The 20,295-nt window shown below is 41.5% G+C and overlaps 1 protein-coding gene and 1 long non-coding RNA gene across 8 annotated transcripts in view; one reads left to right on the forward strand and one right to left on the reverse strand.

Annotated features, from left to right (window-relative positions):
• LOC135983101 (uncharacterized) overlaps positions 1 to 20,295 on the forward strand; it is a 57,884-nt gene that overhangs the window by 33,268 nt on the left and 4,321 nt on the right. Inside the window, exon 3 of the long non-coding RNA XR_010600595.1 lies at positions 14,672 to 14,734. This is a non-coding gene — a long non-coding RNA (uncharacterized LOC135983101). The remainder of the gene's footprint in view (positions 1 to 14,671; positions 14,735 to 20,295) is intronic.
• Positions 1 to 20,295, reverse strand: part of PAMR1 (peptidase domain containing associated with muscle regeneration 1) — a 65,307-nt gene that overhangs the window by 2,241 nt on the left and 42,771 nt on the right. For 4 of the 7 annotated variants that reach the window (XM_065592747.1, XM_005304529.4, XM_024100267.3 and 1 more), the window contains exons 7-11: positions 9,858 to 10,028; positions 5,591 to 5,803; positions 3,577 to 3,643; positions 1,591 to 1,823; positions 187 to 479 (exon numbers count right to left, since the gene is read on the reverse strand). In XM_065592747.1, coding sequence (XP_065448819.1) covers positions 187 to 479; positions 1,591 to 1,823; positions 3,577 to 3,643; positions 5,591 to 5,803; positions 9,858 to 10,028 — 977 coding nt within the window. The remainder of the gene's footprint in view (positions 1 to 186; positions 480 to 1,590; positions 1,824 to 3,576; positions 3,644 to 5,590; positions 5,804 to 9,857; positions 10,029 to 20,295) is intronic. The other 3 variants (XM_024100277.3, XM_065592748.1, XM_024100274.3) reach the window with 2 other exon arrangements.

A 20,295-nucleotide genomic window follows, 5' to 3' on the forward strand; every position in this document is an offset into this window, starting at 1 on the left:
CAACAGTTCTGTCAGTGAACATGGGACTTCAGGCTCCAGGAATATCATAACAAAACTACGTAAATATATATAATACATATTCCTAAGAATGGGCTTTTTTCTCTTCATTCAAGATGGACCACAGGGGTGGTCCGGGTCTGTATCTCTGTCAGCATTTCTCCACTCCCATCTGAATGCCTTACTCACCCGTAAGTTCTGGATGGTCTTCTCATTTCGGTCGTCGTCCCTGTAGAATTTCCCCAAGACCACTTTGAGTTCTGCTGTCTTGAGGACAGTGATCTTCCCCAAGTCAGTGACACAGTGAGCTGCCACCACCACGGTGCGCTCGTTCACCAGGGCCCCACTGCAGATCAGGATCCACGCCCCCTTCCGGAGGCTGATCTCCTTTACCCCATTGGCTTTCCGATAGATGGCTGCTTGCCAGGGCCATCTGATAGACGAAGTCTTTTGAAGAGTGATGTTTTCCGTTTTTCCACAGACTGTAAAAATATGAACCCAGGATGAGCTGATTCTTTTTCCTCAAGAATCGGAATGTCTCCACTTCCTGATTCCCAACTATGGTGCACCTTAGGGTACTAAACTTCATTGTTAGCACTAGGAAAATGTTTACCAATTCACCCCTGGATCAGCCTTGCAACATTCTACTCACTCACAAACACCTTGAGAATTTTTATGTTTAAAGGGTGAATAAAATATTATTAGTTTTATTCATTCTCATTGGAATTTCTGGTAAAAGGTGGGAAGGTAGATTTTGCATCTGAACTAGTAACTTTCCATTACAATTTTGTAAGACTGCCCTATAACAATATAACGACATAAAGATATGAAAGAATCAGAACGACACCACAGTTTTGTGAAAATTCCACCCTAAAACCCATCTTAAGCAACCACACAAGAATCGACCAGAAATGGGTCATCTCGTAGAAATGGGCTTTATGCAACTGAAGACTGAAAAAAATATTTCTAGATACTTGAGATGAGCCCAAACCAAAGCCCCAGTTCCAAAGCCCTCTGAACGTTTGTTTGGATCTGAACTTTACAGTTGGCCCTATGCCAATAATGGGCTCTCCCAGATCCCCAGATTTGCTTAGCCCCTAACTCTGAACTAATTTGTACGCAGTTCTGAACTTTGCAAAATAGGCCCATCCTCAGCAGGATCGAGTAAAGGGAGTAGCCTCTTAAAAGTTCACTGGTTCCACTTTATTGCTTTTGGTCTGATATATCTGTAAATTATCTGACAAAGCACAGAGACAAGTGAAAAACGGAATTTGCTCTAAGTGGGACAGGAAAGTGTGAATAATAGGAAAATGTTTCCAAATCATAGGCAAACTTGGTTATGTCTGTTGCTTTGCTAGATGATTAGAAAGCCTGCTGGCAAATTACAAAACTGAAAGCTTGACTCCTTGCTTGGTGTCATCAACAGAAGTTCCACTGAGGAGTAGAAAGAGTCATCTATCTTCCCAGCGTCATTGCGCCTTCTCGCCCAGCTGGGAGCACAGGCAGCCTACATTGTTAGGAATCTCCAATTATCTAAGATGAATACATGTCCCCCCAAGGAGATGTGCACTTCTTTTCTTCTTAACAACTCACTTGGAATGCATGAGGGAGCCCGCCCGCTCCATTTTCCTGTCTTCAGACAGGTCCTCCTGCTGCTTCCCAGGCGGCGGTAGAAGGGAGAAATGCAGTCATACTGAAGCTGAGTGTGCAAATGCTGGTACCCTGGAGGCAGATCTCCAAAGGGCAGCGTTGGCTTCTTGGTTGGATATATTTCGAGCTTCTGTTTGCTGAATGCAGAAGAGTAGAGTTGATGCAAAGGCGTCTCCCTTTTTCACCACACAAGAAATACGGGGAAATAATAATATGACAAAAAAGATCATGATCATTGCTTTATCACCAGCTGCGCTAAGTACCATTTAAAACATAAGGGCTTTGCTTATTTGCTGGAAGCACAAGGCAAAAAACTCTCCAACACAGTTTAGCAGAATTCCCCTTTTGCAGCTCAGCCTTTATATAGATGGGGGGGAGGGGTTGTTGTTTTTTTTTAGTTTACTTTTTTGGAGTGTCTCCAGTCACATAGGAATATTTTGTGGATAATAGTTCATGTTATCACCATTTGCGAAAGACGTGATGCTGCATTTTTAAATGGAAAAATTATACTAGAACTGGGTGTCACTATAATTAATTTTCACTAGAGAGGAGTTTAGACTCATTCTTTTTCTCTAGTGCATTATAATAGGCAGTATTGGGAAAAGATTCAGACTAAACCATATTGATAAAGTAGCTTGATTTAGCAAATAAGAGAGATAATTACCATACCAGAGAGAATATATAATTGCACCAATCACTAAATTTTAGTTTAGGAATTGCACTGATTTGACGAAATATGGGACCTATTTTTAAAGTTTAAATGTGCTCTCAAAATGAAATTAACCATTCTGAATGTGTACTATGAACTTTACAAAGCTAATATTTTAAATCCTTCATTCATGAGAATTACATGATCTTTGTGAGAAAGCACTTGGAAGTACATGAAGGTCTGATTGCTTGTGGGGAAACCTATTGAAATCTGCAAAAATGGACAGGAAATGAGTTTCCTGTGAGATTCCTGTTGCAGCCAGTCCAGCCAGAAATGCCTGGGGAATAGATTTTTCTCATGGTACTTAAGCTGTCTCTTTGGGACCATAAGGGATATATGCTTGTCTTATGTATGTGGATTACATGTGACACTCCTCAAAGCCAAGATACTAAGGCTGAGAGCAGTGGCAGTAAAGTCAATTTATTTTTTTTAAACAAGAAGAAGTCTGAATAGGAAGGATGGTCCAGTTGATAGGGCACTAGGTTAGGACTTCTGACGCCTATGTTCAGATCCCTATTCAGCTGCCAACTTTCTGTGTAACAGCAGATAAATCACTTTCTCTGCTTCAGTTCCCCAACTGTACAAATGAGGATAATGCTTTCCTCCTGCATGGGGAGACAAATTCAATTAATGAGTGTGAGATGCCCAGATACTATGGTGATAGGGGCCAGATATGTTTCTTGGTGGCATGTGTGTTAAGCAGTGTGAATCTTTTAGAGGTGTGTGTGTGGGAGGGAGACTGAAGATATTGGTGATGTTTGCACTGCCTCTAAAAACATACAAGATCAGCACTGCAGAGTGGCACAAAACCAAAAAATAATAATGATTATAAAAAAATTACTCTGAACATTACTCTGAATCCCCAGACAGATTTGGGCTGGGTTCTTTTTGAGAAATGAGCAGAAGTACAGGGCAGGCTCTGATTTTTTTCTGACTAAGCTTTCCCATCCCTATCCAGCCCAACTTCCTACCACATCATGTAGCATCTCTTTGAGTGATGGTGCCTACTGCAATAGACCACCCTAGGATGCCTTCCCTCTTCGCCCCCAGTTTCTTCAGTAAGACCCCACAGTCCCAATTGCAAAACACCATCACTAGCCCCAAGGAGTCTCTGGGGAACCTCTGCTGGCTGTTACAAAGCTCACAACCCTAATTCTGTCTGCATCCCGTAGGGGGAATAAATGACAAACGTTCTTAAAATTGAGGCATTACAATCTCACCTTGACTGAACCTGCATTGGAAGCACTTTCTGTCTCACCAGGTCAGAGATCTTTGGCTCTCTGCAGGCTAGAAAAAATACAATGTTGCACAATCCTTTTCCATGTTCAGAGCTCAAATGTTATGGTTCAGATACCTGCCCACCTTTCCTGTCACTAGCAACAATGGACTGGATTAAGAGAAGAGGCAATAAGTTATATGCATTAAAATATATGCGTTAACACCCCTGTTGGCTCTGTTATAGAGAGATCTGATGATTATGTTACTGTACATTTCTCTAAACAAATGCTCACTGTTGGAATGATAATTGTTTTGTCTCGGATATATACATGGCAAGGATTTGTAAACCTGTTAAACCTGCCTAAATAAATAGTGATAGATAGATAGAAAGAAAAAGCTAGGATCCTCAGCTAGTCTCTTGTGGTATATTACATTCCCGGTAGACATTAAAAAGAGTTGATCTCTCTCTCTCTCTCTCTCTCAAACTCTTTTCAATGTCTACCAGGAATGTGATATACCACAAGAGACTAGTTGAGGATCCCAGCTTTTTCTCTGCCCCTAAAAATACTTTTTCTGTTGCTCTATCTATCTATCTATCTATCTATCTATCTCATTTGCCAGGCACCCATCCTTGTAATATCTGCGTTTCTTCTGCCTTAGGCAGGTATAATAGTTTTAGCCATAGAGAGAGAAATGACCACCAGTGCTTTTGAGCAATAATTAAAAGACCACAGCTGATTATTTGCAATCTGAGTGAACTTTTGTCAAAACTGAATTAAAATATATAATCGCCATCTGCCTAGGCATACATGGATAATCCAGATGATTGGGCACCTGGCAAGAAAATAGTAGGATGTTACAGATAGCTGCCAACCTGTCAGCTTGTACACCCTTCTGAGAGGAGCCTAATTCGAACGAGCATAACAAGTTGGCTCAAATTTGCCTAAGATAACAGAAGGGGGAATCCCAGGACTTTAAATTATGTATATTATAATTATTTTGGGGGGGAAATAGATATTTGATGGGTCCTTAATAATTCAGCTGATTGTGCCAAGATCTCTTTCCCTCCAGTAAAGTGGATGGACTGAGGGATTCCTGTTGGATGAGGTTCATCTGTATGTTTGAGAAGTCATACATTGTGGCATTCTACAGTATTTAGTTGCATTTTTGATTAATAACATATGTTAAATCTTGGGTAATTGTTAACATCGATCAAAAGGTACTTTCTATCAATGGAGCACTTAACACAATGTGCGGCGAGGCTGTTTAAACCTTAAAATACAGAAAAAAAACCCCAAAAGGATAAATACTTGTCCTTATAATATTTCATTTTGTTTAACAAAAATCTGTAAATATGTATTACAAAATTCTCTCTCTTTGGGGAAAAGTTTAGACAGTTCCCAATACAAATTCCTTCCTCTTGTCGTGGTTCCCATCACACATCTATACAGACCCTGAATCAGCAGAGCACTTAAACACATGCTTAAGTGCTTTGCTGAATGCAGATGGATTGCTGAACCAAGTCTTGAAAGGCTGCAGACTGAAAGCCTGATCTTGCAAACCCTTACTATTGTAAGGAGTTCTGTTGACTAAGCCTGATTACAAACTGGACCTTGTGAAAGCAAGGCTAATAATTCCTTATACACAATAGACCTTTCTTCATTTTCCAGTTCCCCGGTGGTCTTCTTTGATTCACTGACCCTACCCATATCTGATCCCAATATGGGGGTAGGGAAAACAAAGGTATTGGGGGAAATGAGATAAATTCCTATACTTTCTTAAAGGAAGAAACTTCTGCTGGAATCACTAGCATTTTCCCTGGCTGAGTTCAGCAGCCAGAGAGAGTTGGCAGACTATCAGCTTCAGTATCACGTGCCAATCTGATTGAGCCATTTCACACACTTTTATTGAAGGTATTTAGAAAACAGATAGTTTAACCAGAAAATAATATACAAAACAAACTCCAGGTAAAACATATCAGTTTTTATGAGCTGTAGCAAAGAGACTGAAAACTACCTTTTATGCAGATTGGTTGTTTCCCTGACCACTCTCCATTGTCTTGGCAGGTCCTCTGCTCATTACCACTAAGAACATATGAGTTGTTACAAAAGAAAGCAATGACTGTGCCGATTTTTGCATAGCGTCCGGTCATTAGCCCAGTGTCTTCCACCACTCTTCTGTAGCCATTGAATGGGCCACCAGGGTCTGAGCAGTTTTTTTCTTGTAGAACTAACAAGAAAAAAAAGTAAACATTTTTCACAGAGAATTAATTGTGAGCTCCTGATCATTTGACATTTCACGCAGACGATGCTACACAAATTATACTTAATTTACAATTCTTTTTTTAAACTAAATGTGATGTCAGGACTAGTCAGCAACAAATACTAAAGGGACAATGTCAATGTAGAAGTCTTAGCCTAGAACTAATAGCCATACTGCTAACAGCACCATAGGTTTCTTTAAAAGCTGAAAGGCTTTAAACCGAAAACAATTTTAAAAATCTAATTTAGGCCTCAGTCCTATAAAACGTTAGGCATAAGCTTAACTTTACACACAGTGAGTTGTTCCATTGGCTTCTACAGGACTACTTACAGTGCATAAAATTAAGCATATACATAAACCTTTGCAGGATCAGGGTCTTTTGCACCATTTTTCCTATTTTATTTACTTTCCACATTTCACTAGGTTTGGATAATGAAACTAGATTACTTAGGTTCACTTTTGTTTATATTCAGTTTCTTTTCTTTTCTCCTTCTCTGTTTTTTTAGCATTAACATAGAGATCTTAACAATGCAGGGAAATACTGAAATATAAAGAACACTGATTTTCTCTGAAATAAAGAACAAACATGAAAACGTTCTTATTCACATTAGGTTCTGTCTATAAAAAAACTTTTTTTCTTTTCTTCCTCAAGCCCCTCCCCATTTTTCTTTTCACTTTATTTATTTTGTTTTTCTCCTACCCTTTATTGCTTTTTTGTGGCTTACAACTAGTTGAAAATGTTCCTTAAAGTGATATTTTTCCCTACTCTTTATTTTTTTCAGCTTTCTGCTGTTTGTGTTACCCATTTAGAAGCTCTGTAATAAAAAGAATATTTCCTATTAATATTGTCCATTGGCAATCATTGACTTTTCCCCCACTGCTTTTCTTATGAGGCTGAAATTAATGTGTATTTTTTTGCATCATAGATGGGGTCAATGCAACTCCCATCTGTTTTCCTGAACTGGGCATAAGTCTTCATTTTGCCAGATACTTTCTGACTCAACAAAGCACTTAACCATATGACTAGCCTTAATCACATGCTTAAATCCATCCCTGTTCTGCACAGCTTAAGCATGTTCTTTTTACATTAACATAAATGGGACTTAAGCACGTGATTGAAGTTAAGCATATGCCTGAGTGCCGTGCTGATTAGAGATGGACTTGATCACCTGCTTAAAGTTAGGCACATGCGTAAGTGCTTTGCCAAATCAGAACCATATTGAAGAGGCAGGAAGAGGTGAAGCTGAGCTCCCTGACGCTCAGAGAGGGAGAGGAAGAGGAAGGAAGCTCTGTGCCTGCTTTTAGTTTAGTTCCATCATTCTCCCCCTTGCTTTACTCCTGTTCACGTATCACAGATTAATTTCATGGCCTTCACAACACCTTGTGGCTGGTACATTGCTAGTGGTCATTGTGACATTGTGCAGTCTATATGGTTTTATAAAAACATAATAAGAATTGAATATAATGTAACTGGAATATGCTTCGTGCAAAAGGTCTCTTGTAAGGTATTATTACAAAGCTTATAATGTACTGAGTGTGATCATCCTATTTGTAGAAATGTACCACTCTTGTATCTAAAACTAAAAATATGAACTATAACTCTGAGAGCCTATTGTAATTATGCAAAGTGTGGGCCATTAATGGTGGTTTGGAATCTTGAGGACTCCCATTAACCAGGACCATTGTCTGCAGATGGCTGTGTTTATCTGTTAGTCTTCCTGTATGTGTGTGTGCTGGCAAGTGAGTAATGAAGTCTTGCAGTAGCATGTGATCATGTCACCTGAACTGGAATCCATCTTTAACCTGGTGCTTTTCCAGTGGGGGGGGGGGAACCTAGAGGGACAAAGGGTTCCCGCCTTATGCAAAAGATATATAAAGGGGTGGAAGAGAACAAGGGAGGAGAGGAGCCATCATGAAGAATTCCCTAGCTATCACCTGAGCTGCAACAAGAGCTGTACCAGGGGAAAGAATTGTGCCCAGGCCTGGAAGGTGTCCAGTCTGAGAAAAAACTTACTGAAGCATCTCTGAGGGTGAGATTATCTGTATTCAGTTTGATTAGACATAGATTTGTGCATTTTATTTTATTTTATTTTGCTTGGTGACTTACTTTGTTCTGTCTGTTACTACTTGGGACCACTTAAATCCTATTTTCTGTACTTAATAAAATCACTTTTTACTTAGTAATTTACTCAGAGTATGTATTAATACCTGGGGGAGCAAACAACTGTGCATATCTCTCTATCAGTGTTATAGAGGGGAAACAATTTATGAGTTTGCCCTGCATAAGCTTTATGCAGTGTAAAACGGATTGATTTGGGTTTAGACCCCATTGAGAGTTGGGCATCTGAGTGCTAAAGGCAAGCACACTTCTGAGAGCTGTTTTCGGGTAAACTTGCAGCTTTGGGGGCAAGTTATTCAGACCCTGGGTCTGTGTTGGAGCAGACGGGAGTGTCTGGCACAGCAAGACAGGGTGCTGGAGTCCTGAGCTGGCAGGGAAAACAGGAGCAGAGGTAGTCTTTGCACATCAGGTGGCAGCTCCCAAGGGGGTTTCTGTGATCCAACCCGTCACAGTCATGACTCACAATGCCATTCCCATCACCATGTGATCTCACAGAAAGTCACAGAAATGGAGATGGGGAATTAAGATACCTGATGTGCCTGTCTATAGTTACCCTACCAATACTTGACCTGCCTACAGGCACTGACTTGGGCTACCATCTGGCCTGTCATTCTGGACAGGAAGAAACCACACCACATCAGTCTATCCTTGTTGAGTAATGCAAAGAAATCACACCAAGGAGCCTTTTTTTGTACACTATTTTCCATAGTAGCATCCAGCATGGTTGCACCGAGTGGTTAGTATAGCCCTTGTATTTCAGAAGTACCTGAACTTCTCTGAACCAAGTAAGCTAACTGCCTCCACTTGAAAAGGGCCTTCTCCTATCTGACCCTGCATATCGCTGACTTTGTGAGAGCACTATCATTTCTATGATGTCAGACTGTGACAGAAGTTAAGAATAGGGCTATGACTTATCTGACAGATTAAACAGAAGGAGAAGCCAGTTGGGAAGAACACGCTTCTTGCAACATAGATAGCTTCAATAATAGACAAGGCTAGAGGCAGACCAAGTTATAGACTAAAGAGGTGCAGCCAATGTCATCATAATGTTAGGCACACTGTCATAGACCCAACTCCAAAACATTTATTTCAGTTGGAGAATTTCTATCCATCCCAAAGGATGTCTTTAATTGTGCTTGCTGACCTCCAAGAGGTCTTATAAAGGAGTTCCCAAACATTCCCCAGAATATTTTGCATTGTTTTCCTCAGCATCTTTTTGAAAGCCCTACTCGAACCAGTGCAAGGGATTCTGGAATCTGGGAACAAAAGCTGTCCAGTGGGAAACAACTGAAACAGAAGCATCTTTCTGGAAGAAGAAATATATACATGACACTGTTTGGCTAGGGGGGTGGAAAAGAAAGATCTGGATCTTCAGTGGCAAATCTAAGGTTTGCCTTCATACTAGCAAGGCAACATTAACCAAAAGTATTTTTCTTTTTCTAGCATGACTGTCCTGTTGCTATGTTACCCTGTTCTCCCCACAATACGCCACTTAATCACTGCCACAGAGTGCAACAAACCTCTTCAGAAGAAACATCAGATGCACAGTAGTGCTGGAAATAGCTATTCATTAATGCACAAGACACACATGGTCCTCTTTTGTATTTCAGGTTCTAGAAATTGTGCAATCATAGTCCAAGCCCAGCAGTCTTTGCTTAGACATAGATGAAACGATGGGAGCTTTGCTTGAGTAAGGATTGCAGGCCTGGGCACCAAGATAGTAAATTAATATCCACTACGGTGTCTTAAAAATACAGAAATGAAAGAACATTGTGTTAAGTCATGGATGTGCCCAATTCCAAGTGAGATTTGGACATTCCAATATTTAAATCCCAATAGCTTGTTTTAATGACAATACAATGGATTAGGCATGATAAGAATCAAAACTTAAAGCAACCTTACCACATTCAGGATGATGTGTTGACCAACTCCCATCAAGCTGACAGTAGGCAACACGGCTGCCTTTTAAGTTGTAACCTGCGTTGCACTTGAAGTAAACCTGGGCCCCGTATTTAAAGTCATCTCCTTCCACAATACCATGAGCAGGAGCACCTGGAGTCCTACACATCACCACTGACAGTTCAGATATTTCAAAAAAATCCACTTTATTACAAAAACAGGACTGTGTTAGGAAGATTCTTTATGTAGAACATTAAAAAAATAGCTTAAAAATGGGCACAGGAGTCAAAATTACAAGACCAGGTACATGCAAGTTCTTTCAAAAATTCAGTGAGGTCCTGATTCTACAAACACTTATGCACATGCTTAACTTTCAGCACGAGTGGTACCATTCAGTTCAATGGGATTACTCATGTGTGCTAAGGGAAGCACACGCCTGAGTGTTTGCAGAACTGGGGCCTTAATTTGCTGAAACTGTCCCTGTTCAAAGCTCCCTCCATCTCAATAGGAGTTTTGAATGAAGTACCCTGTCAGTCAACAGAGAAATACTAGATATAATTTAGAACCTGGAAACCCCAGTATTGAAATTCTTTAAAATTCTTGTTTCAGCATTCATGTACTCTTTAATATTTCTCACTCACATCTAAAAGCATGTACAGCTGTGTTTTGTGGGGCCCAACAACGACCTTTAAAAATGGACCTTGTCATTTACCATAACGTAATATTTACCATTGCTACAGTATTTTCTGTATTGGGATATACTGAAAAATCCCAATAAATTTAACTATTGCAGATAGTAAATGTTCAGGTCACAGCACCCTTTGTACACTGGGTAGCTTAATCACACTGAGGAATAATGTCTCTAAGGACATAATAGAGAACACAAGATTCAGTGTCTCTCTCTTTCTGTGTATCTTGCACCCTATTCTACAATTCGCTGAGAACAGATGCACCATTGAAGTCAATTGGGCTCCACGCAGGTGTAGCCCTGCAGGATTAAGGCTTTACCTGTTTCAGTGGTGCCTGTTATCTTGTTATATAAGAGCAGTTGTGGCCCATAGAAGATGGTAGTCTCAATGCAGATGGGTGCCAGATAGATCTTTCCTGTTTCACACTTCTTTCATAGGGTTATGAATTTTTCTTTTAGTGTGTTACTATTTCATTAACTAGAAGTGTAAGGAATATTGTTACTTATTAACTGATGGCCAAATCCTGTTCCTATCAATGTCAATGGCAAAGCCTCTCTCAGGGTCCAATCCTGTAATCCTTACTCATGACACATGCGAATAAATTTAGTTATGCAAAAACTCACATAAATAAGGACTATTTATGTGAGTAAGGTTTGCAAGATCAGGTCTGAATGTCGCACCATTCACAAGCATCAAGGGTCCATAGAATTCTGACCATTTTGAGAAATATTACACACTTCAAGCAATCATTTGGCAACGTGGCTCAGGGCCACTATCCGTGAGCCTTGGGAGAGAAAACCACTGGACATTTAGTAACTAGAAAAGACCCCAAATCCAAACACTCCCAAACTTGGGGGGTTCAGAGTTTAGACTTGGATACATCCTTATCCAGAATACTCCAAATGATAACCCTAAAAATTCAGCAAAGAATCTTTTATACAGTTATGGTTCCTAGTTGATAGCTTTACATATGTAAAGGAAAGAGAGCAGAGGGGGAATGTATTCATCATACTGTTCAAGCATTTTTTCTAGGTATTTTAAAATCTCTAAACATATTTTGCCTGCCCAGGTGTCGTCTCTCTATTCTCAGTCACTCTTCATACCTTTCTCGGAATGCTAATTTATTCCATCATGCTCCTAATTTTCCTCTCTAAATATAAAGTCACAACAGACTTGTCAACTGCCATACATTTAAAAAAAGGGGGGGGGGAAGCGCTATAAATATCTGTGAAACACACTCAGAATTAGTCTTCCTCTCCCATATAGGGCTTGCTGCATCTCTGGTAGTCCTAACCAATATCCCATATCAGCTCTACAGTATATTTCAACCAGTTTAAATTGTGCTTCCCAATCTTTGGGATCCATTCTGATAGAATCTTTGTCCAGCTACTATAACTTTTTCTGGGAGAATATCACAGACTCAGGGTATCTTTCTTGCTTGATATCCTACATGATGATCTTCAGTTTCTAGTCCTGTTCATTATATTGGTTTCCAGTCTGGTGACCTTCTTAGCTTTGTCCATCTCATGGTTCTCTTTAACAGTTCAGTTCCATTATTTTGGTACAACACCCAACATCAAAATTATGAGCTAAATCACTTGTGCATGGGCTATTTTAATAAAGACACTGACCAAGAGGAATGAGCACAGGGTTGTAAGTCCTGAGTTCTAATCCTAGCTTGACAACAGACTCATGGTGGGGTCTTGGTACGTTACTTTGCTTTCTATATCCCCCAGATGAGGATAATAAAATTACCTACCTCACAGAAATGGTGTGAAGATTAGCTAATATCTCTACAGTGCTTTCATCATATAATGGCTAAGTATTATTAATAAAGACATTCCTTTTGTTACCTATATTTTTATCTGCTGTGTGTCTGTTACTTTCTGATACAACAGTCTTTCCAACATTTATCTCACTTCTGTCCTGTTCTTTCACCTTTGCCACTGGTAAGCGCAGAATTAGTCAATCATTTTGTTTTCTCCTTGGATCATTTTATATGTTAGTTTTTGTTCTCATCAAACTAATAAGATTTTATATCACGGTGCATTCATCAGATTGCGCTATTGTAGCTGAGTCCTGCATTGTCTTCTATAATAACTGGACTGGCAGTTGTAATAAAGTTACCCTTATAGCATCCTTTACCCTTTTGAGTTTCTCTGTTGTTTTGTTCCTTTCAGCTTCTCTTCCTTTTCATCCTTTTCCCCTACTGTATTTTAAACAGCTCCATTGGGCCCTTATCCTTTTCACCTCATGGCCACTTTTTGCAATGAAATCTCCACTGATGATCCTGAAAGAAATCCTAGCACCTTGTGTGCTTCATTTAATTCTTTCCTTTCATTGTTTGGATGGCTGCCTGTCAGGTGCATGAACCTGATTGATTCTTATCTCCCTCAGATTGCACAGTGCATGCAATTGAATTTTAGGATGGTCTTCTTTGTCTGAGATATTTTGTTAAAGCCTTTCAACATTCTCAGCTCCTTTCAGGATACACCCAACCCCCACAGTGGTCTGTGCAGCTATTTCTCAAAAGTTTAAAAAAAAATAGTGGACTACTTCGTGAAAGTAGATGTCATTTATACCTAACCCTGTGCCATACAATCCAGCAACATGTCCAGCCATCTGCACCTGGTTCTATTTATAATTCTCTGTAGCAGCTGACCTCTGTTGGAGATCTGGTTTTAAGTCAAACTCTCACTCTGAAGCAAGATGAGCCTGAACCTGCCAGCTGCTGAGGATCAGGTCCTCTCTCTGAAAAAAGTGATTTCTATTGTCCTGTGATTCTACCTTCACACCTTTGGGGATTCTTAAGTAATTACAGCTTTCACATGTTGATCAGATGTAGCATTACATGAGGGCAGGGGACTGGACTTGATGACCTCTCGGGGTCCCTTCCAGTCCTAGAATCTATGAATCTATTAGATGGCTATAGTGGGCCAGAAGAAGGAAAAACCTGTCTGATAAACTGTAGGAGGAGGACTTTCTCGCTGAGTCAAGCGCAGGCATCAATGGCTCTTATCCTACTTCTAAGATTAAGGGAGCAACTTGGTGTCAATGCAATGTCTCCTGTTCTGTCATATATCCTGGCAGTCACTGCCAAGCTTTTCAGATTACAACATTTCCTCCCGCAGCACTTTTCCAAGCTATGTAGATGCAGCACCAGTGTGATGGCCATACTAGTTGGGGGTAGGGAAACTTTGATCAGACACAAGCAGAGTCTCTCTGAAAAGTACCATCAGACCTTTTATGCCCACCCAGAGCCAACAGAACCTTGATTTTTAAGGACTCAAACAGAAGAATAACCATAAACAACTGCAATTTATTTACATTGAAGGAATGACAGATTGAGACAACTCTGCAAGCATCTGAAGCAATAGCTCTAGGCTGCCTAGGACTTTCAGACTCTGCTGCATAGGCTATATGCCTTCCCCTCTGAGAACAGAGGAGAACACCCACCTGCAACCCAGCAGATGGAGTAACTGAGAGAGGTTCTGGGAGGCAAATATGAACGCAAGATGATAATGGGCAGCAAATTAAACATGAGTTTTCAATGCAACCATAACACAAAAGTCAGTGCACTCTAGGGCTATCTAAACACAGATGCATCATGTCTTGGAGCTGAAAATAATCCCTCTCCACATGGCACTGGTGTGACCGTGCCTTGGGTACTGCATTTGTTCTGGGCACCTCACTGCTAGAAAGATATAGAAAAACTGGAGGGAGTTCAAAGAAAAGTGACATAAATTATGTGGAATTTGCCCATGAAGAAAGGTTCAGGGCTGAGCACGTATACCTTAGCAATGCCTAATAGCCTACAATAATCTGAAGTCTGAAAAGATCAAGGATGGCTAGAAATTATTAAGGGCAGCACAAAGGGGTGTGTCTAGGAGTGATAGGATGAAATTAAGAATCAGAAAATTCTTACTGAATATCAAGAAAACCTTCCTTTTAGACTGTAGAATAGACTCCCAATGGAAGTAGAATTTGCCATTTGAGAACTGAAAATTCAACCAGACAATGCACTAGAAAATGCCCTGGAGAGAACAATCCTGCACTGGTGGGCAAATGGACTGGACTATCTAACAGATCTTTCCTATCTTTAATTTCTCTTTGTTTTTCAACCTGCAGTCTTCCTTGGACATTTCACAGCAAATCTATCCTAGGCAGATCCTCATCACTGCAGTACCTAAGGTAAGCATGCACCCAGCCACTGCATGACTTATATAGCTTGTGAGAGCTGAAAGAGTAAAGCACAAGGTGGGATGGCTGCAGGCCTTTCTAGCAGAAATGCTGACACAGTTGGGACTGCACTGTTGTTAAAGAGATGCTCTAACAAAAAAAAACCAGATGTCTCAATTGCTTGTATAACACATTCATGGACTGTGTAATAAAATTTAATAGCATCCTCCCTTGTCTCCTACTGATACATCCTGGAAAAAGAAAAACATATCTGTCTCGTGAAATATATTAAAACTGTTCCCTGTTGGACAGATTTTTTTTTTTTTTTTGCATTCAGAAAAAACTAGAATAAACGAACAAATGTTTTTAAAGTCAGATGTTCCATTATAAATAATACAGTGCAGATTCCTCTTCCTTTTTCAGTTGCTTTTGGGAGACATTCCTCAGTTCTGAATCATCTGTCATTTAGAAATGGTTTTCATGCTCATAATCTTCAATGGGAGAAACTGGATCAACTGCACTTTTTCTCCCTTCAGTGTCCTTCAACTCCCTGCTGGAGGTGCCATTTGTTCTTGTCCCATGGCCTCGTTGTTGTTCAAACAAATGCCACTTTTCTGCTCTCCCACCCAGTTCCCCATATATATATATGTGTTATATATATATAACACAATACATTATATCTAAATAATGCATCTCCTATTCAATAATAAATTGCATGCCCAGATGATACCTGATTTATCATCACTGGTCCTAATGCAAGGCTTGCATTTCCAGTCCATCCTCCTAAAATCTGACACAATAGGGCCTATAAATGTTTTTTGTTTGTTTGTTTTTAAATTGCTTGTGTAGGCTTTTTAATGATGCTGCTACTAAAGAAGTTGATCTGGTCACACAGTCCCAAGTCAGAGATTTGCTTCCAGTCTGACCTTTGTTCGAATGTGTACAACACGTTGTGCCTATTTAACTGCTTTCAGGGAAGGTTTTTCTATTAACTTGCAAGATTGCTTTTGCGTAAGGAGTGTGTTGGCAATCTCAGCTGAGAAGCCAAGGATTGAACTGAATGAGCCACAGAGACTAATCTCTCTTCTCACCCCTGCTAAGTGCACTCCCTTAGGTCAAGACTGAGGTGCCTTGGCAGTGGGCAGTATGGAGGGGAAGCTGCTGCTGCTTCTGATGTACTTGTTCTGTAGCTGAAGAGAGGCCTACAGACTCCATCTGGAACATTGTTTGTTAGTGTCATATTGAATGAAATTCATATACAGGAGTTAGCAGAGATGTGCACATGGATCTGGCAGGAAACCAGAATTCCCATTCCACAAGAAATTCCAAAATTTAAAAAAAATCATTCTGAAACGCAATGAAACACTGGTTGGTGTTTTTTAAATGTTTCTGAAGCTTCCTGAACTGCACAGAGCTCTGACAGACCACTGGGTGGAGAGTCGGGCAGCTCAGGGAGCCTGGGAACTAGAAAGGGCTGGCTCTGGGGCAATCCACTTGGCAGACTGCTCCGAGAGCCAGGGAGCCTGGGAGGCCAGGCTAACTAGTGGCCTTCCAGGCAGGCTACTGAGGAGTGAGGGAGCCATGGATCTGGGAACCATTTTCCAACTGAAAATAAAAAAATTCCCGCAAAACTGGGAAATGTTCAAATTTGCTGAAAGTGAATTTCCTATCAGAAAATCATTCCAATGGAAAATTCCCACCCAGCTCTACCTGCATGAACTTCATGCAGCTCAATGCCCTTTATAGATACAGGATGCCTCCAACCCCGCTGAAATAAAGAGTGTTAAATCAAAATAGGTTTGAATTTTGCCTTGGGGGGGGGGTCTCATTTGATCACCTTTTATTTTTTCTGTTCCAATTTTTCTTTTGAGGGCAAGATTATTAAAATGATTGCCTGAAGAGAGTTAGTTAGAATAATAATATTTAGCTCTAATCATCCATATATCTCAAAGACCTTTACAAAAATGTATAGCTATCATCATCCCCATGTTGTTGGGGAAACCGAGGCACAGAGTGATTAAGTGACTTGCCCAAAGTCAGCCAGTGAGTTGGTGACAGGGCTAGGGACAGAAACCAAGTTTCCTCATATCTTTATCCACCAGACCATGCTACTTCCTCTGACACTGGAGTAGCTTGGGACTCACCCTCTCAGAAAAATGAGAAACTTGATTCAATGTAAAATAAATGTATCTTCATATCAATCTATGTGCTACTCACAACTGCTACAGTTGCAGACTAGCTCTTCCAGGTGATAGCTCCCTGCAGGCACAGATGATCCAGTGCCCCAGAGTGATTAGCACATGATTCAACAGTGCCTCCACTGAACTGCTCAGCAGCTATCCTAGAGCACTGGGATGCACTTCACAAAGCCCCATAATTAACTACATTTTCAGACCTGATCCTTATGGTATTTATTCTCATCTCTATTTTTCATAAAGTTTGTTCTCTACTCTTGCTCATTGGGTTCTGAAACTCCATGTGAACAACAAAGTTCTGATAACATTTATGCCAACTACATTTATTCCTTCTCTCCCTAATCTACACTCACGGGGGTGGAGGGGGGAGCTGTAAATTCCTGGCTCTTGTTGGTGGGGAGGACTTAAGTGGCCTTCCTGAGTGATAATCATTGTGTGACTCTGTAAAACAGCCAGGAAAGGATTGAGGGCTACCTGCCTGCCACATGATCTGGTAGGGATTTAAAAGAGGGTGTGTCATCTTTCTGCAGCTGAGACAGGGAAGGGGAAAGGGTTTCTGTGGGCTGTAGTACACACTGATCAAGAGAATTGCTTTGTTTGGTGCTACTCATGAGTTTTTGTGTTTGATCAATGCATTGTGTCTTGAAGCAAGGGCCTGCTGAAAGCTGAATTGCTTTGCAGGATATTATCCCTCCTCTCAACGGGTGCTTGTCTGTGTACATATGCTATATGTTTGTGTGTTTGGTGCTGTATAGAGAAGGAGGGGGAGGCCAGAGAACCAGGCTGGGTCCGAGACTGCCCCGAAGGAGGGGGTGGTGATGATCAGGGCCCAAAAGAGGGGATTGCCAGGGGCAGGGAGGCCCCAGACAAATCTGGGATCCCATGGGGGAGCTGGAAGGGCTACCATGGGGAAGCTGTGCCTTGCACTGGAGAGCGTGTGCAAGGAGAGGGACTCCCTGCGTGGCCAGCTGAAAGGAATGCTGGGGAGACAGGAACTCACACACCCCCGGGATCTTAAGGGGGAGGGTGTGTAGTGGGGCAGCTCCCCCCACTCCAGCAGAAAAAGGGTTAAAGTCAGCCCTGGGAAAAGGTTGTGGCTGACAGCTGCTAAGCTGGGCTGATTGGGGAAGCGCTGCAGCTGGGCCACGCCCCAATCAGGCCACAGCTGGCCTGTATAAAAAGGCTGAGAGCCAGAGGCTCTCTCTCCAGGCTGGGGGAGAGCAGGGTCTGACTGCCTATAGCAGGGGTAGGCAACCTATGGCACGCGTGCTGCCTGATTTTGAGTGGCACTCACGCTGCCCGAGTCCTGGCCACCGGTCCGGGGGACTCTGCATTTTAATTTAATTTTAAATGAAGCTTCTTAAACATTTTATAAACCTTATTCACTTTACATACAACAATAGTTTAGTTATATATTATATATTTATAGAGAGAGACCTTCTAACAATGTTAAAATGTATTACCGGCATGCAAAACCTTATATTAGAGTGAATAAATGAAAACTCAGCACACCGCTTCTGAAAGATTGCTGACCCCTGGCCTATAGAAAGGGTACTGGGAGTGAAGCAGGGCTGGGGAGAGTCAGAGGAGCAGGGGAGCTCCAGACTGGCAACCCCCATGGCTGCAGGGCCTGGTCCAAGGCCCTGGGAGATACTGGGAGGCAGAGGAAGGCAGCAGGTCTGAACCCCCTTGCCTATGATGAGTGGCTTTTACACTGCAGTCTGCCTCAGGGAGCGGAGGCTTGGTGATGACTGGCAGTAGCCCAGACTGAGACAAGGTGAGGATTAGAGGGTTGGGGGTTTCCTAGAGAGGAGACACCCATAGAGACTGGTGGGGGTATTGCCAGGGGGCAGCCCCAAGGTAAAGGGGCACTGGGGTCTGGGAGGGACACGGGGCCAGCTACAAGTGGGACATCGGCCCTGCAGAGGGCGCTCTGATGGCTGGAGGGCTAATTCACTGAGACAACCAGCAGGAGGCGCTGCAGGGGTGATCCCGCACCTTTACACTCACCCACATTGTCTCTCTAATATCCTGGGACACTACATGGATACATCACTGTATACAACAATGAAAGATTTCACCGTATGCACACAAACCTATGCAAAAAATGTTTCCATCAATAGTTATCTAAATTTACAGATAGGCAAAATAAGAAAAATGACCTTGAGAAATGGTTAGCAATTGATTTAAGGCTATTTACTTTGCATATTTTGACATAGGCTGTTGATAATTTGTGTTTCATTAGTTATAAAGCTTTAACTTTTTGAATCTCTAGTTCTACTGTCAATAAATCATTATTGTAGCCCCCCCACCATAAGATTCCCCAAACGTGAAAGTTTAATTTGATTTTTAAAAAAAGTTTAAAAATAGACATTGATATTATTCAGCGAAATTATAAAAAAAAAAAAAGAAATTGAATTCTGCCAACCCTAGATATAAATACTGCAGCAGACATTCTGTACAGAAGCTGCGAGGCAGGGAGGACCTATTCTTAGAAAAATATTCATGTTAACTGTGGCACTTTTTATAATAAGCTGTATGACCGAATCTCCAAGAACTAGGGAACTCTGCTACTGAACTATTATTGCCACATGAATACCAGCCAAAATCCTCTAGCTATATAGTGCCTGTCACCATAGTACAGCATGTTCCAGTTACTAGTAACCCCTCAGTTGCCAGCAAAATGTTGCTGTTATCTGGAAGGCAGGTTTACGAGGCTCCAGACAGGGAAGGAAGTGCTGGGACGTGCCTTCCCTGGCTGCAGTCTTGCAAACCAGCCTCTGGGCAACGCAGCAGTGGGGAGAGGTGCTGCAGCCCAGACACTAGGGCTTTCTATGGGGAGCGGGGGCACTGGGTGCATGTGGGGCTGCACTGTACCTCTCCCTGTGCTCCACAGGCATTTGGACTCATTACGTCTCACTGCTTCCTTCCCGGGTTGCAGCCCCACAAACCTGTCTGCAGCTGGGGCGTTTCTTCCAAAAAATGTTGTTAATAAGTGGCATGCTGTTGCCAATATTGAAATCCCACTAACATTAAAGTCAATGGGACAGTATTGATTCCCAGCTAAATGCTGCTATTAGCCAGAAGTTGTCAATATCCAGGTTGCTATCAAGCAGAATCCACTGTATCTACATTCATGGTGAGAGAGGTTGGTGATTCCTGAATCCTAACCTCAGCTCCAGCACAGTCACTTTCAGAGGCCTCGGCCAATTAATTCAGGGTATGTCTACACTGAAGCTGGAAATGTGCTTCCCAAAATGAGTAGACAGACGTGCTAGCTCTGCTTGAGCTAGCATATGAAAAATAACAGTGTAGCGGAGGGCTGAACAGATGATGGCTTGGGCTAACCACCTTAGTACATATCCAGGGGGTCCTTTA

The sequence above is a fragment of the Chrysemys picta genome, chromosome 4 (genome assembly GCF_011386835.1).
Source record: "Chrysemys picta bellii isolate R12L10 chromosome 4, ASM1138683v2, whole genome shotgun sequence".
Taxonomy (NCBI): Eukaryota; Metazoa; Chordata; order Testudines; family Emydidae; genus Chrysemys; species Chrysemys picta.